Source organism: Alosa sapidissima, chromosome 2 (assembly GCF_018492685.1).
Source record: "Alosa sapidissima isolate fAloSap1 chromosome 2, fAloSap1.pri, whole genome shotgun sequence".
NCBI lineage: Eukaryota > Metazoa > Chordata > Actinopteri > Clupeiformes > Clupeidae > Alosa > Alosa sapidissima.
The window spans coordinates 27,881,425-27,908,924 of record NC_055958.1 but is presented as its reverse complement, the minus strand read 5'-3'; the positions used below and the strand labels follow the sequence as shown (position 1 = coordinate 27,908,924).

General features: G+C 43.6%; 1 protein-coding gene across 1 annotated transcript in view; it reads left to right on the top strand.

The window, feature by feature from the left end:
• Positions 1-27,500, top strand: part of LOC121696640 (low-density lipoprotein receptor-related protein 1B-like) — a 329,232-nt gene that overhangs the window by 189,584 nt on the left and 112,148 nt on the right. Inside the window, 6 exon segments of the mRNA XM_042077841.1 lie at positions 11,784-11,915; positions 12,685-12,912; positions 15,153-15,327; positions 15,875-15,969; positions 18,269-18,418; positions 26,369-26,509. Of these exon segments, the coding sequence (XP_041933775.1) occupies positions 11,784-11,915; positions 12,685-12,912; positions 15,153-15,327; positions 15,875-15,969; positions 18,269-18,418; positions 26,369-26,509 (921 nt within the window).

Sequence of the window (27,500 nt, the reverse complement as noted above, 5' to 3'; positions counted from 1 at the left end):
CAGGCAGCCAGTGCACGAGTAGGTCTGTTCCTGATCTGGCATGGATTAAACAGCAGCTGTGTCCCTAATGATGTGCCTTTAGTTGGAATTGTATAATAGAACATTCAGTAGCATGTTTTTAATATAATATTTAATATAGTATTTAATATAATATGTATCCATAGAACATTATTATCACATTGATTTATATATATATATATATATATATAAAATTGTTCCATAAAGGGCATTTGGTATTGAAAGCATATAGGCATGTTACAGAAGGCAAAAAGTCAATGTAAGCTTTATTACATATTTGAATGGTTCAAGCTGTGTAATATGTTATAACAGTGTTATAACCTACACAGTGTATGGTTATTACACATACTTTTAACATCTTATGAAACAATCAGAACTATGTAGATGGTTATATAGCATTAGCATGAGGAATTATGAGCAAGTTGTACTTGTAAATGTATTCATAGTGTTTTATGGATACTGAGTTTCTGAGAAATATACTGAGAATGTGTCCAGGTGTGTGCCTTCAGCCAGGTTTAATTGAATTGTTCTCAGGCATAGAGTGAAGTAATTGGATTTAGTGTTTTATCTCCCTCTCTCTATTTTGGTTTGCTGGCAGAAGCGAGATGCGGCCGACGAGAGCGGTCTTCATTAGTTCCTGCGCCTTATTATAGCCATAAAGGGAAGCAGTGGCAGTGAAAATCAATAACACTTACATTTTTTTTTCTAATTGTGCGAAGCTGATTTAATGCCGAAAGGCCGTCGAAGGGCAGTGCATTTGTTTAATGCACAGTAATGTAAGACTTGGACATTCCAAATTAAATAAAGAATTAAATGCAGTTCCGTTCCATTGGCACTGTAGATTTAGTTGTGCGCAGTAATTTGGGACAATAGACTTATAGGTTTTATTTGGAGTTTTGTTGATGTGGACATTTGCTCTGCATACGTGATTAAATAGGTGTCCACTGTGCTTTGCAAGGGCATGCATTTTGATATTGTAATATGCATACAGTATGTATAGATGCATGCATTTGTAGAAATGTAGAAATGAGATATTATTGTGTGCAAATCTATTTCTAGGATTTGAGTTAGTACTTAGCCATCTCATTTGTGTCTGGTCAGCTTCCTCAGAAGTGTGTGTGTGTGTGTGTGTGTGTGTGTGTGTGTGTGTGTGGTGTGTGTGTGTGTGTGTGTGTGTGTGTGTGTGTGTGTGTGTGTGTGTGTGTGCGCGCGCGACTGTATGTGTGTGTGTGTGTGTGTGTGTTGAAAGTTGGGGGGGTTGTGTGTGTAGTATGAGGGTGTAACTCTGCCAACCTGCTCTGGCTGTCCAGTGGTCAGATTTAGCCTCAGCTGCTGCTGTGCTGGAAGCAGCACTGAGTGTTTAGCTCCGATAAGTGTGGGCAAATTGAGCTGCATTGCTAAGGAGGCCAATAAGGATGGCTAATCCCATTTTAAAGAGCCAAGTGGGGGGGACGGCTGCTGACTACGGAAGCCCAAGCCCTTCAGCCCCAGCCTGCACACCCCTACCCCCCCGCCCCTGACTTCACACCACACACCCCTATTCCTCCAAAACTTAAACCGCTCCACCAGCTCTACCCTCCACCCCATACCGCCAACAGGGCATGGTGGAGAAGCTGCAGTGTAAAGAGAGAGAGAGAGAGAGAGAGAGAGGCGGGGGGTGGAGAAGCAGGGATATAGAATACTAGAGAGAGATATGCAGTGAAAGAGAGAAGAAAGGGGGGAGGGAGAGGGACAGAGGACATGGCAGAGAAGCCGAGAGGACTGAAAGAGAGGATTGTGTGTGTGTGTGTGTGTGTGTGTGTGTGTGTGTGTGTGTGTGTGTGTGTGTGTGTGTGTGTGTGTGTGTGTCGGGGGTACGGGGGGCAAAACCAGGAGGTACCCACTACCCAGACTACACACACAACACAAGTACACTGAGATGCAAAGAATCATAATAAATTAGGAAATAATAAATAAATAACAATCATAATAATACTCATAATTATAATTATTAGAATAACAATAATAATGAAGGGAAATTTCACAGTAAAACAACACGGATGGCGGGGAGTGAGTGAGAATGATTACCAACACAGTATAATGAGCCCCACTGTCCCACAGAGCTACACATAATAACCTTCAATATGGGCTCTATCCCTTAGACGTGGCTCCGTAGCACTGATAGCAACGTCTCCCATGCAGCTTAGCCGAGGCTAATATCTCACACAGCCCTGGGACTCCAGTGCTGGGCTGTGGCTGTGGCTGGTGATGGACGTGGCTGCAATGCAGCTAATCTCCACAGCAAACACTGTTTAGAGAGAGCGACTGAAGACGGTCCTGTAGCTAATCATTGAATGTCGAGCAACTCTGATGCATTTGCATGCGCGAGCTTGTCTGAAATATGAATGAAATATTGCCATGGATTGGCAATAACACGGTTTCATGTATCAGGAATCAGGCGCTGTAGATGATGCTTTGAAAAGGCAAACAAGTAGTTTTGAGAAAGAAGTCTGATAGAAATAGGGGTGAAGGACATCCATCTGAACATGTATGTGTGGGTAGTGGGACCAGTGCACGCTGTGGTAGAATAGAGGATCTATTCCTTAAATGTAAAGTATTGATAATTTCAGAGCAGACGTGTTGGTTTGTATATGATAGATGCATCTTTCTTTCTTTATTAATTTATTTTGTTTCTATGTGCTTTCAGGATTAAAAGCAATCATAGATTAGACACACACTATAAAGGGATTCACTGAATTCTCTGTGTGTTGTGTTCTGCACCCTGCTGAACAGAATGTGTTGGAGCGTGCTCTAAAAAAGAGAGCAGTTGATTTCTATGGACTGCTTCACTATGACACTCATTTGAGGTCATTACACAAACCACATTTCAGGCATGACTTCCTGCATTATAGCATTCCGGCAGCACAATGTGTCTGAGCCAATATGCACCAATTCAACAGCCTATTGTCTGCTGGAGTGTTTCAAACGTATCAGCCATCTTTGGGGTGCATTTGGTCCGGATGGAGCCCGGATCTGGGCAGAACCAGACAGGCGTGTTCCGCGGCGTGTTCCGTTCCAGGGGCAGATGCTGTGTGCTTTTGGTGATCACCCACTCTGGACTTGGCAGAGTAGAGCACAACACGTGCCATTTGTTCCGTCCCCTCCTCCTCCCCTGGTCCGCAGTAAACAGGTGCAGTGCAAAGTTTTGTCCGTGTTCACTCAGCCGAAAGTCTGTTTATCAAAATGACGGTTTCCTACTGTGAGGTAAACACACACATGCCATATTTCTTTTCTTTCTTTGCTTTTTTCTTTCTTTCTTTCTTTCTTTCTTTCTTACTTTTATTCTTTCTTTTGTTCTTTCTTTCTTTCTTTCTTTCTTTCTTTCTTTCTTTCTTTCTTTCATACTCTCTGGCATATTTCCCCTCTAGACCAGCTGAATGCATAATTAATTCCTAGAGACTTAGGGTCTATAATTTAGTCACTCAGAACATATTTTGCTGCACTTGCCTGTGGTAAATGATTGCAAAAATATGCCGGTTGCATGTATGAAAATAAATCAGCTATTGGTGAGAAAGGGGGGAAATGATAATCATGATTATAGCTCCACTTTCTAGGCCCCATTGGAGCAATTACTTACTATCGTAACACCCCCAATTATCACCACTTTTGTTCAGAAATTCTAAAACAAAGATGTTTTTTAACACTTCAAAATAACATTTGCTAAATTGACCTTACATTTTTCAGTAGCCATAGGTGTGTAGATTTGAACAAAATCTGGTTTGGTTCTTAACGGGAGCATTTACTGCCTGAAATATCCGATTTTGTTCACCACGCTCGGAGTTATAGTGCTGGCCTGATGGGTCGCCTATTTACGCCGTTTCAACGGCACATGAACGGTTAGACCGAGAATTCTCGTCATGAAATTAAAATTCCACTGGAGCTCCAAGCGGTTGTGTACACGCAGCCTTACAACACTGTTTACAGCTCTTTTTGGTACATAGCTAATTTAGATACACCTATGGGGTGGTTGCGTTTCTTTAGGAGTCCGCCGTCTTGGTTTGTATAGAAATGGATATTAAGTGACACATACAGTACACGCAAGACGGCGGAAATACGGGACCGACGGTAATAGGGGGAGTTCCGATACATTTCTTTTTCTTTTTCAAGGGAGAATTACATCCAATTTCTATTTTGCGAAACAAAACAGGCATTAGAACTGAGGTGTAAAATGTGTTGAGATTTGAGGCTGAGGAGTTGGCAGACAGGGCTACAGTACATCTTGGGTGTACTGTATGACACCTCCAGCCAAAAACAACTATTTAAAATGTTTTGCTGTTTCACTGCACATCTAGATTGAAAGCTCTTAAGAGAAGAGAATGCCTTAACCGATGACGGTGGGAACATAAAAACAAAAACTTTGAGATTAAACATTCTTGTCATAAATCTCCATTGAAGATCCCATTTATTCCAAGACTGGGCTTAATCAGGGATGGGCACAAATACATCAAAATGTATTCCCAAATAAAATACCAAATACCCACCTTAAAAATGTATCAAAATAAGCTACAAAATACAGCAGCCAAAAAATGTATCAAAATAAAATACTGTATTTTTGTATTTTCAAAATACTACAAAATACTTCTTTCTAAAAGCCTTTTCGTCTATCCCTTCACTTGTACACTACCTGGAAAAACATCTGAAAGCAAGAGACTCCTTCCATAATCAGTCAACAGATTAGATATGCTGACCCCTCATGTTAGACATCCCAATATAAAACTCTGCCAGGGTCGGCGCCAGAGAGCAACGGGTGGGGGGGCAATGAGCACTGACAGGGGGGGCACCTCGCCTCACTTTTATTAGTTATTTTTCCAAAATTGCCATATAATAAAGAGCATCCTTCGAGCCTTTTGGATAACTGAAACAATATGATCATGGGGGAAAATGCAAGAACATAGCGGTCATAGCCTAGAGTGTTTAATAGACTAGCACACAGCGTTTAATAGAATAGTTGCATAGGCTACAATACAAGTAAATAGGCTATAACAGACTCACCACTAGCAGGCCTAGACTACAGCTGAGTGCAAAATCTCATCATAACTGTGTCCTTCCATTCATTTTGAAATGTTCTTGTAAGATCATGCTCAAAAGCAAATTGCACATAGGGCCTTCTGATAATATTGCAACATTGAACATAGGCTATGTATCGCTCAAAATGTTCTTTAAAGTACAGTAACACATTTACGAAGTGACTAGGCAGGACACCAAATGTGATGGAAAGTTTAAGAGCAAACAGGACACTCGGCATGGCTTTTAATATTTTGTGCTGCTCCGACAGTCCACTTTTATTGACTGTTAGTCTACCAACTGTTGCACGTCCCAGCCAGTTGGTGTAATAGATTGCCCACTATGAATCAGTGACAATAACTCAAAGAAAAACAATTCAAATGGATGACTTTTAATTAGAAATTAAAAGTCTTTTAAAAAAGAAAGAGACTTTTAATTTAGAAATTTAAACTAGCATTTTAACCTTTTAAGTTATTTAACACCATTACTACCACACATATGGTGAGTTTCATCACAGTTGAATAATTTTGTATACGCCTGAAACTGGTGTGTGCACAACCTCTATCAATGTAAATGCAAAAAAAAGTAAAAATTAAAAAGTTAAAATCAGGTTGTCACATCAATACCATCCAATCAGTTAAGCCAATTAGAAGCCAATTATTATGACATTATCAATCATTTCTTATTTAAAATGTGCAACATTGGAAATGTCCTTGTTTGAGGTATCTTATCAAGTCACTATAGCACTGAAATATTTCACAGGTCAGAGAACATAGACAAATTTAAAGTCTAGAAAAAAAACTGTAAAACAGAAAGAAGAATGGAAAATAGCAAACGCAAGTGTTGCGATATAAGCTTGTGAACTCAAGACCTTGTGCTGTCCTTGTGTGAGCAAAGGAGTGTGTGTAACCTTAGCTAGTCGTGTCTCCTCAGTTGATGCCTTTAAGCACAACTAACTTCTCAAACAGTGTTGCATTCAGACGACACCTATGGGGCCTGTTAATCAGTCCAGCAAAGGAAAATAAACGCTCTACTGGAGCAGAGGGCCTTGACCATGCGAGGGTGCCACAGACAGACAGAGACAGAGATTTTGTGCTTTATAGATAGTTAGATAGCTGTCAGCACAGTGTTTCACAGAAAGTATTTTACAGTATTTTGAAAATACAAAAATACACAACACTGAAGTATTTTGATACAAAATATGAAGGCATTTTCATCATCTCAAATGTGTATTTTAAATACATGTATTAGAAATACTGCCCATCCCTGGGCTTAATCTACCGGCCCTGACTGTTTTACTGGTTTTGAGCACATTCATTAGTGGACATGGGAGTTCATCTAGCTATTGAGCATACCATAGGAAGCTGCTGACCAACGTTCTGCTACTGTACCTTACTCTCTACCTTACACTAATATTTAGCCTGATCTTTAAGTGTCAACACAGTTCAACACAGTTCATTGCATTAAGTGGTAGTGGCCATTGTCCCTCTCCCTTCAGGACCATACCTCCCATATGTGTCTTCCCTTTCGTTTCCTGCTGCCTCCAGGTGCTCTCTCAATGCTGCTGACAAAGGGCTCCGTATGAACATAAAAGAGTTTGATAGTTAACCACCGCCTCCCTAGATGACCCCTGCGTGGCCCTATACGATTTCATCTAATCTGCCTGCTCAGCTAAAAGAATAAAAGGACGGTTCTCATTAGCCAGGCCTTCTCTTCCCCATCTCCCCGCTGACCCAATGCCAGGTGTGGGGGCAGCGGGAGACCTAATATGCCGCAGAGACCCAGAAAACCACATCTGGCGCCGGCCGAGGCGAACAAACGGTGCCCCTTAGTGCAGTGTGCGCGCGTGTTCCGGAGCTGGGTGGTCAAGGCTGGGAGAGTGGGCGTCGTGCACACCCACGGAAAGGATGCTGTCAGCGTTTATATATATGTGTGTGTGTGTGTGTGTGTGTGTGTGTGTGCGTGTGTGCGTGCGTGCGTGCGTGTGTGTGTGCATGTGTGTGTGTGTGTGTGTGTAAGTGTCTGTGGTTGCTCCCCACATGCTGATGTTACTGTATGATGAGTGGCAGTCGATCTCACACTCGTCTCCTCTAGTGATAGTGATCTCCCACGGTGACCATAAATGTTTTTCAAAGGAAATAGTTTGGTTTCCATTTGTTTTATTTTATTTTATTTCAAGTAGCTGGCTTTTTATATATAATGTATGATTTCATCTTATACATCTGCACCCCCGACTAAGAATGCTACGCCACTCTAAATCAGAGCTTTTCTCTGTGAGTTCTGTTGTGAGTGCTTCACAGGGGGTCATTATTTTGTGTCTGCAAGTGTTTTCTATCACTCTCTTCACTCGCATGGTCAATTGCTGTGTTCACACTGCATTGACTTCTAGTAGTAGGCAAGTAGTAGGTTATCATTGACTTTCTGTCAAAAAAAAAACGCCCCCTGAAACGTAAATCATGTCATAACCACACCCCTTTTTATGCAAATTATCCATGTGTTGTTTGTTATTGTTTTGGTGAGTCACGTGTCACGAGTGATGTCAAACAGGGCCCCACCTCCTTGGCAGCCATATTGGATGTTGAGTCATGTGACGTCATGTGACTGGTGTCAAACAATGCCACGCCCCTTGGCAGCCATTTTGGATGTAGAGTCATGTGACAGTCATGTGACTGGTGTCAAACCCCATGGCGGCCATATTGACCCCAAACCCACATGTGTGTTTTGTTGTTATTATTATGTGTCAGATAAACTTTGTATGAAATGTATAGGAGTGTTAATAGCTGGAAATAAACATATAGTATGCTACTAGCATAGCCAATAACCTGTTAAGCATGTTGTTAGTGCTTTTGGTTGAAAAATGTGTTAGCTAGATCGTAGGTGACCAAAATGATGGTCTATGATCTTCCCCTTCCCCTTTGTCGGGGTGGTGTTTTGTCCGGGCATGTCTCTGAGTGTATTGTTTGAGACCCCTTTCATGTGGGTGGTCTGCCTAACTACCTACGTACACTAGTGCTGATAACATTAAAAAGAACTGTTTATGAGTAGTGACGCTTGTATGCAGGCACATAGTGACATTATAATGAGGTGTTGGGAGTATGGTGGGAGGCCAGATGGTTATCTATAAACCCTTTTGTAGTGGGTGTGTTTTGCCCAGGCATGTCTCTAGGCTTGAGATTATAAAAGCTGTGGCGGTTGTATAGCTATCATTGCTAGCAGTGATTTTGAACAGAACAAAGTTATACGCTTTGGCATCGCCTGATTTAGTGTTTTCAGACGACATGGCGCACATTGGAACGATCTTGAACATCCTGCTATGGACACCACCTTCACTGCAGGATGGAATAGGCTGTTCTGTACCAAGTCTTACCATATTTATGCTAACTGTCCACAGGATTTCATTCACCTGTCTAGCGGTGTATACAGAAGACCAATATATAATTATGAAGAAGATTTGTATGAATTCACAGATAGTGTAAAGAACCAGCTCTGGAATCAGCGCTCCCAAGTTCATGAGACTTAAAAAGAGGTGGTCACGCATAGCGTCCTACACTCTCAGAGACATTGTGGACATCATTCTATCGTTGTGTGTATATATATATATGTAGTTGAAGTTAAAATGGCTGAAACGGCTGTTTGATGTTTTGGTGAGTCACGTGAGTGATGTCAAAAAGGGCCCCGCCCTGGTGTGGAGCAAAGTTCAAAAAGTATCATTTTTCAAGAGGATCCAGTAATTGAGCAAGAAATGGCGCATTATGACATGAATTATTTGTGCAAGAGATTTGGAATGCTAACTTTGGCGGATGATTCAGAAGATGTAAGAAAAGGCAATCTTGAGACTGTTGACTATACAGAGGCTGAGACTTCTCCGCTACCCAATCAAGTGTGGCCACTCCTCTATCTTCAGAGTCGTTTTTGTTATCAGCAGAGCCCCCAACCAATGTTTTGGCAAGCGGCATTTCGTTAGTATAACCCACTTCTGTCGTCACAGCCTCTGTTAGCGGCACATAATAATAACAACAAAACACACATGTGGGTTTGGGCCAATATGGCCGCCATGGGGTTTTACACCAGTCACATGACTGTCACATGACACGTGATTTATGACATTTCAGGGGGCGGGGCTTATTTTGACAGAAAGTCAATGATAACCTACTACTTTGGCATTTCTGACATGCCAGAAATCCAATTAGATCAGACCGAAACTGGAACGTTGATTGTTATTTGTTCTAATTGGCTGTTGGGAGCCTGCTCAAACTAACAAATCAGAACCAACCCCATTATGTGTGTGTGAAATTATAAGATATAATTTACACATTAAGTCCCAGTCCAGTAAATTTGTGGAGCAAACACTGCTGAGGAGGACTGCTGTTTACTACATGTTCTTTACATTTAACTACCCATGGGTAAGGAACTCTCTCTGATATGAACTGATCTGATAGTCCTGTAACATGCACTTTTCCTTGTCATATACTTACACTATCCTTCTTTTCTTTCATACTAATATCTGCTCCTGTCTCATTCAAAAATAAAAATATCCCCATTAACAGAAAGAGAGAGTTGGCTGAGTAGGCTGTGCTGTTGCATTCAGAGTGAGTTGAGGAAAACAGTTCAAGTGGTACATCAGAAGTTTCACCACAGGGTCCCTTGTTGAGATCTCCATGTCCTATTCAACTTTGTCATGCTGAGACCAGACAGGAGTTTCAGAGCGCTGTTGTGGAGGGTGCTCTCAATACTGTTTTCTGATTTTCCTTGTGACAGTGACGTTCTACGTGGTCTTCTCCTCTGGTTAGCCCCACAGCCACATCCATGTTTTTCCTTCAAGCCTTTCATAGTTTCCAGTGTATTGTTCAGTTCCTTTAGAGCTGCCGTACTCCAAGAGATGGCTCTTCACATAGTCCATGATGTCCTGTCCTCTGTATACTGTAGCCTTTGTCTCTCTCTCTTCTGCACAGGTCCATCTTTCCTACTGTTCTTTAACCTACTTTCTTTTACCTTCTCTACCATAGCCCTACATTCCTTTTGCTTTTCTATGCTTAGCACTCAAGATGAATGAAGTTGCCTTTCAGTTCACCTATTCCATATACCTACTAATTTCCCATATATACATTCAGATTAATATTCTCTACATGTCCCTCAAACACCCTGGATTCTCTAGTCCTCTAGGAAAGTTAATAGCTTTACTCTTACTGCTCCACATATCAGTGTCTACTTGATATTTTTATTTCCCATTACCTTACGCCTAAGAGCAAACCAAACAAAATGTGATGACAATCTTATCAGATACCCAATGTTCTCAGGCCTATTTTGCGCATACCCAAAATTACTACCTACGCATAGGCAGTAAGGCCACTACCACTATCACTGACAGGAAATAGTGCACTCTTCCGCCTCAACCTTAGGCAGGAAAACCCTCTACCTCCATCCCAGGTAGGAAAACCCTCTACCTCTATTATAGGTAGGAAAACCGTGTACACAACCACTACCCCTCTCATGGGTAGGACAGGCCTTCCCTATTTTACCAGCTTAAAAAGTGTAAAATAAGGGACTCACCACCAAGTTGTCTGTGACCACCAAATCCAGTCGTTACTGTATCCAAGACACAGGAGGATTCCCTCGGCTAGGCTGGGTGCCGCAAAGCAGTGTTTGTTGCCAATGACGGCCTTCTCCCAAGATCACAAAGAGATCTCCCTCCAGTCGACATGGTTGGGGTCCTGTGCCTTTGGTCCTCCTCACTGTGCCTCATAGATAGGTAATCCCATCCTCGTCGCCATTGATGTGGTCAAAATTAATCCAAGACAACTGGTGTGAGACTGCAGCTTTATTCACAACGCCGGGAGCATGTTACCCACATGAAATGTCAAAGTAACAAGCCCACACATCTGTGGGTGAAGCCAACTCTTATACCCTTAACACACACCCACGGAAAATCGCAAGTTGCCACCCACCAGTGATCACCTAACCATCTGTTTTTTTAACAGAGATAAAAAATGTTTACCACCCCTCATCCTGAGGGTCACCCCTAGTTCGGTGACACAGGGGTTATCTTAGCTTTCCTAAGTCAAAACATTCCAACATAGGGGTTTCAGATGACACAAGAGTCAGAGTAAGAGGATGGTAATTAGATTTCACTACATGTATGTAAGGTATACTAAACATTCAGTGAGAGACATATAAAAATGATCCCACAGCACATCGTTGCCAGCTGTTGCAAGCCGTCGCAAAGCATTCACCATGTCTAGTCACAGTTGCAAGGCTTTAGAACGTTGCAGCAAGTTGCTGGTTTATAGAATGTTGCAGCTCATCTCGTTGCGAATCCTTGGTGTGAATTGGGCTTAAGGCTCAGCTTAGAACCAAGCCACTCCCACAGCATGCTATTGATATTTTTATTTGTATTTATGTGTTCCGTCTCTTTCTGTTTACTTTCTGCTTCTGCAAACTTCATTAGAAACCCCACCACTTAACATCTGTTGTATACATTGTCATCTGTATTTACAATGAGTATTTAATGTGCACCATGGTGTGTATTATGCCCTCTTATCTATTTAGATTACACAGTAATGCTAACAGCAACAGTAGCATAATTTGTCTAAATCTCCTGTCTGTAGAGACGCCACCTCCCACCATGTTATAATGATCAGTACATCTGTTCACACTTTGATTTGATTGGCAGATTTTATTTGAATTATTCATGGATGTGTTGTTGTGGCTGTGTTCTCCCCCAGCATCCAACCCATGCGAGGGCAACGCCGGCAGAGGTCCCTGCTCTCACCTGTGCCTGATCGACTACAACCGCACTGCCTCCTGCGCCTGTCCCCATCTCATGAAGCTGGCACCCAACAAGCGCTCCTGCACTGGTGAGCACACTGGCATTCTTCCCAGAGAGGAGAGAGAGAGAGAGACAGAGAGAGAGAGAAAGAGAGAGAGAGGGAGAGAGAGAGAGTGAGAGAGAGTGAGTGAGAGAGAGAGAGAGAGAGAGATAGAGAGAGAGAGAGAGAGAGAGAGAGAGAGAGAGTCTGGCATGTGGTATCCAGGATTTATATGTGATACCGTGCAGACCAAATGAGCTTGTCATAGTGTTGTTGATTGAATAAAGATAAATCAAATATTTATATGTGTGTGTGTGTGTGTGTGTGTGTGTGTTTGTGTGTGTGTGTGTGTGTGTGCTGTATGCAGACTTGGTAACTGTGAAAACTAACCAGAAAACTGGTTAATGTAAATGGTAACTGATGGTTTAAAAGGAAAGTGAAGGATCACCGCACACTGGGGGATTTTCTTTGCTGGTTTATTATTTTTTAATGAACGACGCGTTTCGCCAATGCTTCATCAGGTTCACTCCTATGGTAACTGATATGGATTATGACTCAGTTATTTAATCAATTCAAATTAATCCAATGGTCCAATGAGTCATTGAATAGATCTAACAAAACAGGCCAAGTATAGATTTGTGGATTAATACATTTAAGTTTTAACCTTGAACACAATAATACTCTCAGTAGATGATGTTATGTTCTCTATACATTTTGCCCCTATAGGGCAGACTGCAGTAACCTTAACTGAGATTTGTGTTGTGACAGTTATAGTAACCCATCCGTGTCTCCCTTTGACTCCTTCGCCACCCCATAGCACTGAAGAAGTTCCTTCTGTACGTGAGACGAACAGAGATCCGTGGCGTGGACCTCGAGAACCCATACCTGAACATCATGACCGCCCTGACAGTCCCCGACATCGACGACGTGACAGTGGTGGACTACGACGCCCAAGAGGAGCGGATCTACTGGGCCGACGTCAAGACCCAGACCATCAAGCGGGCTTTCATCAACGGAACCATGCTGGAGACTGTTATCTCTGGAGGTAGGGCTTGACACACACAGAGTACCTGTCCCAACACCAATCACACCGACTCCAGCCCTCGGGGATTTCTCACTATGTGTATCCTTCTGTAAGCTGAGGAGTGTTATTTCTGGAGATGCCCAAGTGAAGGCTTTTCAGAGGCGACTGTCAAGATAGGTAGCCTGGAAGGGTTCTTGCAGAGAGATTGCTGCTCATGGTGCCAAATACAAAGATCTCTAGACCACTTGTCGGTTCCCTCCTCAAAACGAGAGAGAGAGGACACTTTCAGTCCATTTATCCTCAAAATGACTGTTCCTTTGGCATGTGTCAGAAAGTCATTCTCTCGTGGTGACTTGGCCAATCAGAATGCTGTGCATATCAGTCTGTCTCATAAGGTGGCTGTTACTACAAGGATAACCATAACGACACTTCATATCAATCCTGACCATCACTAGGTACTGGGATATTTCAGACAGTTAGGGATGATTTGGGCTCATTTTGCACTTCTCGAGGTAGGATGAAGGAGATAAGCGTTGACCACGCGAAGGTCAGGAGAACCCAGGGACCACACGTAAAGTGCATCTGCACTCCATCATGTGAATCCCTTTGGGATAAATGCATCTACTAAATGGAGATGTTTGAAAATCAAGACAAACCACCTCACACTGCTGATGGTTTATTGAGATTGGTGGCTAGTCTTGATTTTCATTCATGGTCCCGTCACCAACCTGCACCTGATTAGTGGCTGTGCATAGGGTGTTTTTTGTTTAGTAAATAGTCGTGTGATAGATGGTGAGGTGGTGATGAGACTGACACAAAACGGAGGGGTGGGGGTGTTCTCACATTTATTCCTTTGGTAAAATGGAAACACAAAACAGGCTCTGGTGTTCTTCTCTCGTCAAAAACGGAAACAAAATATCCTCTCTGCTTAGAAAACAGCATCGTAAAATAAGGCCAAAACGTGTCACTCTAAAATTGGCCTTTTCTCAAAACTGAGCAGAATATAAAAGTTAGTTTGTTCAGTGGAGTTTTTGTCTGTTCCATGCTCAAGCTGCAGGAGCAGGAGAGAATAATAAATATCGATACACATGTTGTTTGCTGGACATGCCCCATACGCTATATGCTGGACGTGAACACCCACCATGCCACCATGGCAGAAACTTCGGCAACAAATCTGCACTGTTTACAGGTGTCAACAACTCCCTATTTTCATTTTCAGGAAATGTTCTCACAGTGCCTTAGTTTCCCCTCGCTTGGTAGGTCATGTTATCTGTCTTGGTCAGAGCCGATACAGAATGCAGGGGGAGATTTGTATTACTGATAATCATGCAGGCTGAACTCCAGGTGCTGTCCACAAGGTAATGGCCAACACAAAAAAAGGAAAAAAAGGAAAAAGAACACGATGGAAGACCCACCAATGTGAGACAAGGTCAAGGTCAAGGTCAAGGTCAGGAAAGCTTTAGTCAATCACTCACCAGCGGGAAGCCTCCAATGATGTGCATGTCCATCTCCAGCAAGTAGATTCAGACTCCCATAGTTCATTAGTTGGTCTCCTCAGAGAGCGGTTAGGGCTAACAGGAATGCACTGCAGTAGGAGGGGAGGGGGGAAACAAGAAGAAGAAGAAGAAGAAGAAGAAGAAGAAGAAGAAGAAGAAGAAGAAGAAGAAGAAGAAGAAGTCGTCATCACCACCATGATAGAGGAGCAGTAGCAGTAGTCGTGAGCTGTTTAATATGCACAGTGGATTCCTTCCTCCTTCTCTTCCGCTGGAGCAGCTGTTTCTGTGGAGAGTTCAGCAACCCCAATAAGTCATTGGTGCCAGCACTACACCACACATTCTCCACACACGGAGGGGGACACATCTGCTTCTTCTCTCACTATTCTTTTCTCTGTAGCATTCTCTGTCTGTAGTTTCTCCCTCTCCCATTCTCCCTCTCTCATTCTCCCTCTCTCTCTCTCTGTGTGTGTGTGTTCTTTCTTTCTCTATAACTCTCCTTCTTTCCATCTCTCTCTCTCTCTCTCTCTCTCTCTCTCTCTCTCTGTGTGTGTGTGTGCATGTGCTTTCTATCTTTCTCTATAACTTGCCATCACACTCTCTTTCTCTTCCTCTCCTGCCTCTCTTACACTTGTGTGCATTTTCTCTCGTTGTGTGTCTTTGTGTTTATACCTCTTTAACCTCTCTCTCTCTTTTTTCCCTTTTCCATATCTCTCTCTCTCTCTCTTCCTCCCCTCCACCCCTCCTCCTCTATCCCTTTCTCCCTAGACATAGTGAACTGCCGTGGCTTGGCGTTGGACTGGCTGTCTAGGAACATGTATTGGCTGAGCTCGGAGAACGACGAGACCCAGATCAATGTGGCCCGTCTGGACGGCTCGTTAAAAGCCACCGTCATCCACGGCATTGACAAGCCACGCTGTCTCGCCGTGCATCCCACCAAAGGGTAGGCCAGTCCACCAGCTAATGATCATATTGTCATATTGCCTTGTTTTGGTGTCTCTAAATGGTGTGCATGCACACAGGGACTTTGGGGGACCAAAAACTGTATGGAATGTCACTATGTGAAAAATATATCTTTGTATTGATGTAACCTTTAACCGACACAGACTCCATAGCCTTACTGGGTTCAATTTAAAAAGCCATCACTGTGCTTCGGTATGTCTTCAACATGCCGTACCAATGAGCCTAGTTCATTGGCATTGCATTCAGGGAGGAGGTTTATCATCTCATAGGTCCCCAGCTGTGATCCCAAATGTCCCGGGTTCGAAGCCCTACCGCCCCACTACCCCCAGGTCCTAAAGCCAGATGAAAGAGAGCTCATGATAACCCAAGGCTACGAATGCAGGGCTACACACGATTGGAAATGACGGCGTTACTCAGACGCCCGTGTGTGTCCCTCCTCTGTCCCCTTCTCATATCTCTCTCTCTCTCTCTCTCTCTCTCTCTCTCTCTCTCTCTCTCTCTCTCTCTCTCTCTCTCTTTCTCTGCAGCAAAATCTACTGGACAGATGGGAGCACCATAAACCTGGCCAACATGGACGGCAGCAACAGGAAGGTGCTTCATCAGAATCAGAGGGACCCAGTTGGTAAATGTTTCGCCTCATCTATTTCTCTGTCCTGTTTATTTATTTGATTATTTGTACTTTTTTATTTGTATATTGTTTGTCTGTTATGTAAGAGCATTTGAGCCATGCAGTGTTTGTATTTTCGTATTTAGACTATTTTTGAAAGATCTAAACAATGTGCCATCTTCCATTTCCCTGTTTATGTGTTTGTAGTGCAGTCTAACCTTCTCTTACAAATTGTCAGTTGAAAGCACACAGAGGCACACACACACACACACATACACACACACACACACACACACACACACACACACACACACACACACACACTTTGTATTTTTCATAGTGCATATTGACCTGAGAGACTGCTTTAGAGAAAATGCCTGTGTACGTGTGTTTGTGTGCATCTGCATGTGTGTGTGTACCTAACTCTGCAATGTCCTTTGTGTGAACCCTTTGTGCCTGTACCTGTGACTATATCCTGTAGCTATGAGAGTGAGCGAGTGATAATTTTGTCCACCCAGGGCCACCGTAGGCTCTGAGATAAAAGGGACAGATTTGACTTGATGTCCCTGTGTCTCTGTTCTCACTTCTGACTCAGTTATATCCAAAGACACTTTTAAACAGTAATGACACAAGACACCACAGGCACAACATTTGTTAGCTGTTGTTTACAACAGAAGGCTGACATGTGGTGTAAATAAAACATAAATAAAACATAGCCATTGACGAAAGATAAACGTTTTTGTCAGTCACTGAATTGAAATATTTTTGCCATCTGGCTTAAGTTTAGTGTTTTGTTGATATTTTTTATTGCCTCATGGGTTATACTAAAAAAGTTGTACGATGCAATTGTGTGTGTGTGTGTGTCTGTGTGTGTGTGTGTGTCTGTGTCTGTGTTCAGGTATGTCTCTCCTTCCCACCACAAGCAGCCTCAGTCATATAGGTCCTCCCTGTCATTTAAGGCCAAGGTCGAAGCAGAGAGAAAGAGAGAGAGAGAAAGAGAGAGAGAGAGAGAGAGAGAGAGACAGAGAGAGAGAGAAAGAGAGAGAGATTGCCTCCCAGCCACCTAACCCTGGGTATAATTAGAATGATAAACCACCCATTTTTCTTTTCCCTTTGGCACTGAACTGGGCAGAACAGACAGTATATACTGTGTGTGCTGTCTCGCGGTGTGTGTGTGTGTGTGTGTGTGTGTGTGTGTGTGTGGACCAGACGTGTTGTAAATAACTCCATTCTTTGCTGATGGAGACTGTAGTGTCTCTGAGCACAATTGAAATATCCTTTGACACGGCGGCTTGTCATCATCAATACTGCCGGACTGTCAGCAGTCCAGCCCTGAGTCCGCTTCTCCAGAGCGCCTTTAGATGGAGTCACTTTTTGGTCGAGTGATTTACGATGTCAAACGGAGGTCACACAGATTCTTAAGCAGCAGGGAGTCGTTTGATGCAGCAACATTTGAGACTCTTACACACACACACACACACACACACACACACACACACACACACACACACACACACACACACACACACACACACACACACACACACACACTGCATACGTCCTGTACAGAAGTGCACATAGACACACACACGCACACACACACACTGCATATGTCCTGTATGTACACACACACACACAGACACAGACACACACGCACACTACAGAGATTGACAGATTGCGTGGCCTCTTAATGTACCACCATAATAGTGCTGACAGAGGATGTTTACTCGTACATGTTTGTCAATAACTGTAACTGTACCGTTTTATGTGTGCTAGTCAGGCCAGGAAAGCACATAGTGGAGCCAAGAGCTATATGGTAAAAGTCAGAATGTCTCAACCCTACTCAACCTCCACCCCCCTCCCTCTCTCTCTCTCTTTCTCTCTCCTGCTCACTCCCTCTTTCCCTGTTTCTGTTTTTTACTTCCTCACTCCATCTTCCCTCGCTTTCTGTCTTTATTTCTCTTTGCTGACCCTCTATCATTCGTCCATCTTGTCTCTGCGCTTCTTTCCCATCTCTCCACTCTTGTTCTCTCTTTATCCCTCCTCTTTCACTGTCTCTGTCTCTCACTCACCCCTCCCTCTTTCATTTCCTCCTCCGTCTTTCTTTCTCTTTTCTAACCCTGCATCATCCCTCCATCTCTCCTTTGCCCTCATCTCCCCATTCTTGCTCTCTCTTTCCCTCCTCTATCATTCTATCACCCCCATGCCCCCACTCATTCTCTCTATCTCTTTTCTCTTCATCCCCTGCTCTCTCCCTCTATCTTTCTATCTCTCATTTCCTCATCCTTCTCTCTCTATCTCTTCTCCTCCCCAGGTCTCTCTATAGACTTCTCGGCCAGTAAACTCTACTGGATAAGCTCGGCCAATGGGACCATCAACAGGTGCAGCCTGGACGGCAGTGGATTTGAAGTCATGGAAACCATGAAGAGGGAGCTGACCAAAGCCACGGCGCTGGCCGTCATGGGTAAGTGGAGATGATCTCGCTGTGTATTACTGACGCTCCCTCCACGTCTCTTTTCTATCTCCTGTCTCTGTCCCCTCATCCCTTTCACACTCCCCCCCCCCCCTTCCTCTCTGTAGCAATCTCTCATTGTACTGCTCGAGCAGGTTGCAGAGCACTGCTGTACTGCTATGTGTACTTTGTGTGTCTGGACATACTGGGAAGGTTTCAGAGCTTTTCTGGTGAGCCAGATGGACATATTTACACACACACACACACACACACACACACACACACACACACACACAGAAACACACACACACACACATACACACACACACACACACACACACACACACACACACACACACACACACACACAGAAACACACACAAGGCCTCTGTACTGACCTGTCATGAGTGAGTAGACGAGCGCTCGCACTGTCCTGTCCACCCAAAGGACAGCTCTGCCCTAATCTCCGCTCCGCTCCACTCCGCTCGATGACAGCTCAAGGGGTGTTGTCATGTGTGAAATCCCTCTGAGCGCACGGCCTCATCCACGACCCCGGACATGACGCAGCCGGGCACCACCAGGACACTCTCTCCATGTGTGAAATAACACGCGCTTGAGTCGATTAAACAACCACTGTTTTATTTATCTATTTATTTTTTAAGGAGCACAATGCACAAATATAAGTATAAGTATATATACTCTTTTGATCCCGTGAGGGAAATTTGGTGCTTTTATCCCAATCTGTGAATTAGTGAAACACACTCAGCACACAGTGAACACACAGTGAGGTGAAGCACACACACTAATCCCAACACAGTGAGCTGCCTGCTACCACAGCAGCGCTCAGGGAGCAGTGAGGGGTTAGGTGCCTTGCTCAAGGGCACTTCAGCCATTTATACTGGTCGGGGTTCGAACCGGCAACCCTCCGGTTACAAGTCTGAAACGCTAACCAGTAGGCCACGGCTGCCCCAAACATCTTTTACCTAAAAATTCCAGATTCAAACTTATTCTGATGCTACACTTATAATAGTGAGATTTAAGTCTCTGATGTTGCCAATACGTTCCCGGAATGTTTTGAGTTAGAACTATGTAACGTTGTTGATAGGGTAGGATTGTGACACTTTTTATACAGTTTATGATTAACTGTGTACTGTCTTAGCCCTAAATGGTGTTTATATATTCGCCAACTTATATTCGCCAACTGATTCCTCTGAAATTGGATTTAATTTAATGTTTTGCACAGAGAATTATAATGTTGGCAACTGCAGTTAGCCCTAGTGACTGTTCATAGTCATAACATCAACGATAATTGATAAGCAAGGATGGTTGATGGATATAATTTCTGGCAAGGCTTGCAGAGGAGTTCCAAAGTGAGAAAGTTTCCACAGTAAAACTGCTCCAAACGGCTCAGTAAACAGACTAAAGATGTAATTATTCTTCATTCGGCCGACTCAACTGGGAACATCTCGCTAGTGAGCGAGGCGACCTGGATGGGAAAGTAAATGTAGGCCTCTTAGGATGCTGAAATGTATGTCTTGGCAAGAACAAGCCGGATAAGTTAATATGATTGATTTTTGGAGCAGATGGAGGCAGATAATGAAGACCATCTTGTCTCTGAAGACAGCTATTATGATAGAGAGCATCTGTTTTTTTTTCTTGTTTTTAAAAAAAAAAAAATAATAATTACATCTCACGCCACATAGCATTATGTGATTTAAGAATTCGGAGTGTTTGATTGCAGAGATCTGTATGTGGATGAACCACATGGAAATATAGTATTTAGAGATTCAGGCATGTACTATTGCAACCACATTCTTGTTAGGTGGTTTAAGGCAAGAGGAAGGCAAGACAAACAGATTTTTTGTTTTGATGTAGAAGTCTGTCTAAGAGGAGTTAGGAGCTGGGCTGTCAGAATAAGTCTTTTGTTTTCACAACTAGGAGTATGTGTTCTCATTTCTCGCTGTTATTTTGCAGCTTGGCTTAGTGTTCCCATACTGTAGCTCTGACTCCCACAAACATGGATATTTTGCTAACTAGTCATGCAGAGAAAAACACCAATTAGCCTGTCCTTAAATAAAGACACATCAATCAAGAAATGCCTAATTAGTTTATTATTATGCCATAGCTCTATTGGAGTTCTTTAACTAGCTGCTTCAATTGCCTGAAGTAATCTCTTAAAAGCCTCAGTTGCATGGTTGTGAGGACATTAAGCACCAATAAGCAAATACTAGATTGTCAGTTTGAAATATATATTTTAAGATACTTTACAAAATACTCTGTTGTGTAATAGTTGAGGTTTTTTGTGGACAATGGAAAGGGAAGTCTTAACAGACAGACCTTCATTCATTTGTCATGGCGCTGAGGGCTCTCTTTGAAACTGTGTTTACAGAGAATATTTTATGTCAAGTTGTTTGAAAAGATGAAATGTATCTTGGAGGAGTCATTAGGAAGTGAAACATTTCAGGAGGCAGGTTGTCAATCACGCCTCTGTTGCTCTACAGAATCATCTGACTGACCTCATTCCATCGGTTTGCCTGACTAACCCCCAGATTCCGCTGTGTCCATCTCCGTCGCCGTCGCGTTCCGTCTGCGACATGCTCGCCAGAGCCGATCGCTACCACTCCGGTCGATGTTTGGTATTCCAGCAGCTGTGCTGCAACACGTTTCACGAGCATCCCTGAGGCTGCTCTCAGCTTTAGCTTTAAGTATGCGCGTCTAGTCGAGTGTTTTGATGGATGCCACCTCTGGGACTCTTCTGTAAGCGGTGACTAGCAGCCGGACCTGAATGTAGCCAGACCTGGTGTCAGTTTGGGGGGCGTTTGCATTACATTGCATTGCCCTGACTCTGGCACTGGTACAGATCTTCCTGCTTCTTCAAATGCATTTATTACATAAATAAATACATATTAGGGATGTAACGGTATAAAAAATTTAACCTCATGGTTATAGTGACCAAAATTATTACCAAAAACACGTTTTTTCGGTATTATCACGGTATTCAATGTGTGTTCAATATGTTCAGAAAGCACTGATAGGCCTACACAAGCTGAAATAGTTTCAAAAAGTGTCCCGTTCACTTTTTTCTTCATGTTTAATTGGCTATGTGCTTATAGCTTAACTTACCCTGCCATAACTTGGAGTTTGCTATTTCTGTTATTTGGATGCAATGAGTGAGACCAAAGTAAGCGTTCAAAATATAACTTTAGGCTACTGTATTCTCCTGATAACGTGAGTGGAATGGATTTAATGTGGACGCGAACATAAAAAGACGCAGAGTGGCTACATGATACAGTGCACATTTTGCGGTGAAAAAATTCCGCCTTTTAAAATCAGGTGTAGCCTAATCCGAATCGTAGTGTATTGTATGTCAAAAGCAGGCTCGGATGAAGCTGGGAAGGATTAAACACACGGTTTCCACACTGCGGTAATCAACAGTGATAATCATAATGTTTGAAATAAAAACGGTAATTATTATCGTCAACAATTTGGTCGCGGTTTACCATTATACCGGTAATCGTTACATCCCTAATACATATATAAATAAATAAATACATAAACAAACAAACTCTTTTCTGGGGGAGCCATCACAGTTCCCCTGTCATCCAGCGGTTCAACCTAAGAGCCTTGGTGCTAATGGCCTCTGCTAGTACATGTAGAAGAATTAGTTTAGATTTCCTGTGGTTTGACTCTCTCTCTCTCTCTCTCTCTCTCTCTCTCTCTCTTTCTCTCTCTCTCTCTCTCTCTGTCTCTCTTTAGTGCATTGCTTGACTTGTAGAGGACTGCTCTGTATAGCATCTACAGTAGCTCAGTATCGTTTACACTGTAGTCTTTTCCACATATGTGCAACATCTGCTATTCTTGAAAATGAATGAATGAAAGGATAATACATTTTGGAGAATTCATCTCAATGTATTGAGCTTCCAAATAAAACCATGTAGCTTATTAGCACACTTATACAGTATGTAGGCAAAGTAAAATCATGTAGCCAACTATATACAGTAGTATACAGTATAGTAATACTGTACACATGCAGACTTTATTTGGAAGCTCTGTGCACAGCCTATAAGAATATTGTTTTAGTGGCATCTAAATAAGAGTTTCAGCACCAGACTTACCTTTTCAAAATGATTTCATTATTTGTGCTTGGGAGAATACTAGATGAAGGATGTCTTAGATCTGTTGAAGATGAGGACGAAGAGATCGCAAACATTTTCTCATTGTTGACAGTAAGACAGAAACATCTAGATGTTGCCTCTCCGTCATTTCTGCTGGGAGTCCTATCAGATTTCCCCCGCTTTAATATCTTGGTACGTTTTCAGGCAGTAGGTAGTGAAAGTGACATTTAATAAGCGCGGTGGGTTTTGAAGACGAGCCCATTGTGTTGTGATGTGAGCCACACGTTTGCTTGAGCCGTGAGCGGAGGGGTAAACAAAGCAGATATCTCCGCAGGTGTCCTTCTATGAAGAAACATCAGACACACATGCAAATTACTCATCAAGAGGGGAAAAAAGTGAACGCAAAGATGAAAGTGTTAATCTTGGTGACATATAACTGCAAACCGAATCAGAAATGTGGAATAATATATCAAAGCATGGGGTGGGGTAGTCGCCGCGGCGATGATGGACATACATGCGGATGGGGAGAGGAGTGGTACTCCTCCAAAGCTGCAGTGTGCAGTGCTTACTAGATTACACTCTCGCTCTCACTTGCTCACTCGCTCGCGGTCTCAGAAAGAAAAAGGCCATTTCCTACCGCTTGCCGGGTCGCTGTTTTTACGGAGGCACAGCCCACACTGTTGCACTACCTCCTGCGGAGTTCAAAAGAATCTCATTACCCAGGATCCGTTCGAGGAGTCATTACTGTATAGATTAGTGCCATCTCTCATGCAAGCTCTACACAGTCTGACGCAACAGTGTCCTTGCTTTATACTTTTGCATGACAGAAAATGGTTCAAGTGGTTGAACAGCACCAGACTGTTTTTTTTTTCTCTCTTTAGATTCTATGAGGTTAAACATGATGCAAATGGCAGAAATCGTAAAGAAATCACAGAGAGGGGTCAGGGGATTCCGTGGTCGTCATTGCACTGGAGTTTGGCAAGCCACGTGTGTGGGGGGCGCACCTTGAGAAGAAGAAGTCAATCAAATAAAATTGAACCTAAGTAAAACCGTCTTGGAAGACGCGGTGGTGCTTATTGGCTTAATCGATTAGCCATTTGCACCACGTTCGGCAGGGTCATCCGGTGCCCGGTGCTCGGCGCACGGCATGGATTGAATGAGATTGAGATCGGAGCTGGGCTTTGACCTGTATCTAGCCATCAGCTTCCCAGTGAAGCGGAACTTTGATGAGGGGATTTATCCAAGGTGAGCCGGCGGGTGTGTGTACACGGAGGTGTGTGTGTGTGTGTGTGTGTGTGTGTGTGTGTGTGTGTGTGTGTGTTGGGTAGGGGGGTTATCGGAGGGGCGGCGCCCACTCCCTCCTCACTCTCCATGAGGATCAAACTGCTATCTGATGGGGAGCCCTGGTAGGGTCCGTAATTTGAACCACCCATTTGCGGCTGGAGTGTAAAGGAAGAGGAAGCGCTTATCACTGCTGGCGAGATGTTTAAAGCAGGGGAAAATATATCATGGGAGAAATCAATTGCAGTGTGGTAGGTGGCAGTGGACTGGAGGAGATGGAGGGAGAGAGAGAGAGAGAATGAGAGAGAGAGAGAGAGAGAGAGAGAGAGAGAGAGAGAGAGAGAGAGAGAGAGAGAGAGAGAGAGAGAGAGAGAGAGAGAGAGAGAGAGAGAGAGAGAGAGAGAGAGAGAGCAGTCACTGCAAGCATCAGAGGAAGAAGTCAAGACCATGACGGGTTTCCATCAAGATCCCCCACCCACACCCAACTCACCCCCAAAGAACCCCCTCCATCGTGGGGTAATTGAGGAGCATTGAGATTGCGGAAATTGAAGCAATTTCACAGACACGAGGCCAATCCACACAGCCGCCCCCTTGCCGCAACGTGTTAATGGGGTTGACCAGCCTTCTGGGAGAGGCCTCTCTAGCATTTGAGAGGTTGCGTGAATGAGTGTGTGTGTGTGTGTGTGTGTGTGTGTGTGTGTGTGTGTGTGTTTGTGTTTGTGTGTGTGTTTGTGTGTGTGGAGGTGTGTGTGGGGGGGGTCATAAAAGCCACCACCACCCCACCCCCCCACTCATTCCCCACCAACCCCACTCCGGGCTACAGACTCTCCGGTAATCAAATCAACAGCTCAGGTGGAAATTGCGTATGATTAGCGCCCGGCCGTGGGTCCGCTGACACCCACGGTTCCAAATTAACATTGACAGCACCTTTGCTGAGCGTGGGCGGGTCACCTCAGGTCCAGTGTCGTGGTGACACAGAGTGGATTGCTATTTGCAGGCTGATGGGACTCTTTCTGTAGCCTTCAGGAAGTGCCAACGCTTGTCAATCTACCATTGAAAGTCCAGGTCCTTGGAAGTTATATTTTCTCTCTACATAGCCACAATCCATTTCTGTATTAAGCCAGAAATAAATATGGGTTTGAGATGGGAGATGGGTTTGTGTCGTAACCTTTTAAAATAAATATCTACTGTTACACATGATCATATTGGTGGGAATATAAAACAGATTTTCTGCCAGTAGTCACTTTGTGACAGAGACTTTGTGACATTGAAGGATTGTTTTTTGTTCACCAAAAATACAGGGTGGTTCTCTTTTCAGTGGGATAGAGACACTGAGTATGCATTGAGTGTCCTCCATGTTTGTTTTTTTCTCCATACTGTCTGTTGCTGCCCTCCAAACCCAATCATTTCAGCACTCCTGGGCCACATTAACTCTCCTCCCTGAACCTCCTTCCCAGGTAAACAGCCCTACAGCCATGCCTTCCCTCATGCATATAAACACAGAAACTACTCCCTATCCTTTTCTATTTTCTTTACTCTCTTCCTCTCCCACCCTCCATCTCCTTCCCCCGTTACACACTGCTAGCAGCGGACCTGGCGTAGGGCCAGGGGGTGGTTCTGAGGCCCACAGTGGCTCTTGCAGCCAGGCCACCACAGCACAGCACAGCACAACACTGTCCACCACAGCACAACACAGAACAAAATACAGCACTGCCCAACATATTACAGCACAGCACAGCACAGCACAGCACAGCACAGCACAGCACAGCACAGCACAACACAACACAACACAACACAACACAACACAACACAACACAGCACAGCACAGCACAGCACAGCACAGCACAGCACAGCACAGCACAGCACAGCACAGCACAGCACAGCACAGCACAGCACAGCACAGCCATTCTATTTCCCCCTCTTCTGTTTTTTCCCCCCATCTGACATTCTCTGTATTCCAACCTGTCAGTTCTTTTGTAATCTGTGGAGGTGGGAGAGCTTTTAATTAAAGATGTTTTTAAAAAGCAGCAGTGGGTTGAGTTGATGGCGGTCTCGCTGATATGATTAGCAGTGCTCGGGAGGGTCACACCTAATTAGGGCTTTTGTATGAGAAACAACATTTTCATCACTAAGTGCTGAGTACTGGACAAGGCCTATTGTGTGAAGTGCCTTCCATAGAGAGAGAGAGAGAGAGAGAGAGAGAGAGAGAGAGAGAGAGAGAGAGGGGAGATAGATTCTGCAAAGTAATTTGAAAGTACTGCACACGATAAATAGAATGATAACTAAATCCATATTTGGATGATAATACACCATTTCCTAATTGTTCCGTCTAGGCTTGAGGATTTAGGCGTCCGGTGGGGTTGTTAGATGTGGGTCCAGAGTGAGGATTTGCAAGGCAGTAGCACACATGTTAGTTAGCAGAATGTTAACTAACGAAGCCATATTTATTCAGCGGCGTGTGGACAGATGAGCAGGAGCATTGAGATCCCTGCTGATTTGGATGTGCTATACTGGCCAACACAGGAAGCTGTTAAAATGGCCACCACTGCTTTTCTCTGCTCCTCAGGTGGCAGACTGTGGTGGGCAGACGATGACTTGGCCCAGCTTGGCACCGTTGCCAAGAGAGACGGGCGCAACATGGTCGTGCTGAGGAACAAGACCAGCGGCGTTGTCCACATGAAGGTGTACGACCGAGACGGTCAGAAAGGTAAGCGGGCTTTGGAGCAGAATCAGCGCCTCTCTAACCATCTCCTATACCCCTGAACTGGACATCCTGCATCTTCCCCCACACATTGAAGTGACAAAATGTTATTATTATTATTCACTAATTAACTCTCACTAATTAACGTGTTTGTGCATTTCCCTGGCATCCTTCTCATGGTATATATGTTGTTGTATAATTATACATATGCTGCATAATGCTTAACATACCACTAGCAGACCTAAAAAAAACCCTAGTCTCTAAGGGCCTTTGGGCACTACGACCTTAATCGTTAATTTATTTAAGAGTACAATATTATTTTAATTGGATGTCTTGGATCAGATGAACAAGGGGTTATGATCAACACTTACTGTCGATTAAAGTTAAGTTTAAAGTGCAATTATAGATAAACTTCAGAATTAATCACTTATGGTGTAACAAGGCTGTATTAAAACAGCCAGTTTTACTTTACACTGTAAAAACGTCAACTCGCATGCTAGAATTTTGCAAATAAAAGTTTGTGAGTATCTACTTTCTCTTAACTCTGAAAAAAGAACTGAATTCAGTTAGCAGATTTATGAGGTGATTGGCTTTTGCATTTTTGTTGAGTTATTCGCCAAATAATTCAAGGTAATGGCCTATCCATTATCCGCATGGCTCTGGATCCCTTTAAAGTGTCTGCTGGAGTAAGGGATGGCTATTAAGGAGGCCCAGATGTAAATCTCCCAACTTCGCCCCCATCCCAATGCTCTCATAGCAATTAGCCTCTCCATTCATAATGCAGTCCGATCTCATTACTGTCACCATGGTACAGGCTGAACAATGCTGATAAGCTGTACCCTTGGGTAGACCGGAGGAGGAAGCCATCCGGCGCACCAACCTTCCCACTGTTTTTTTTACGGCATATCACAGTGATTTTTATTAATGAAATAGGCTTTATGGATGATGTCAGAATGGGATTATCAGGCTTTCTCTGATGAGTCTCATTGTTGGGTTT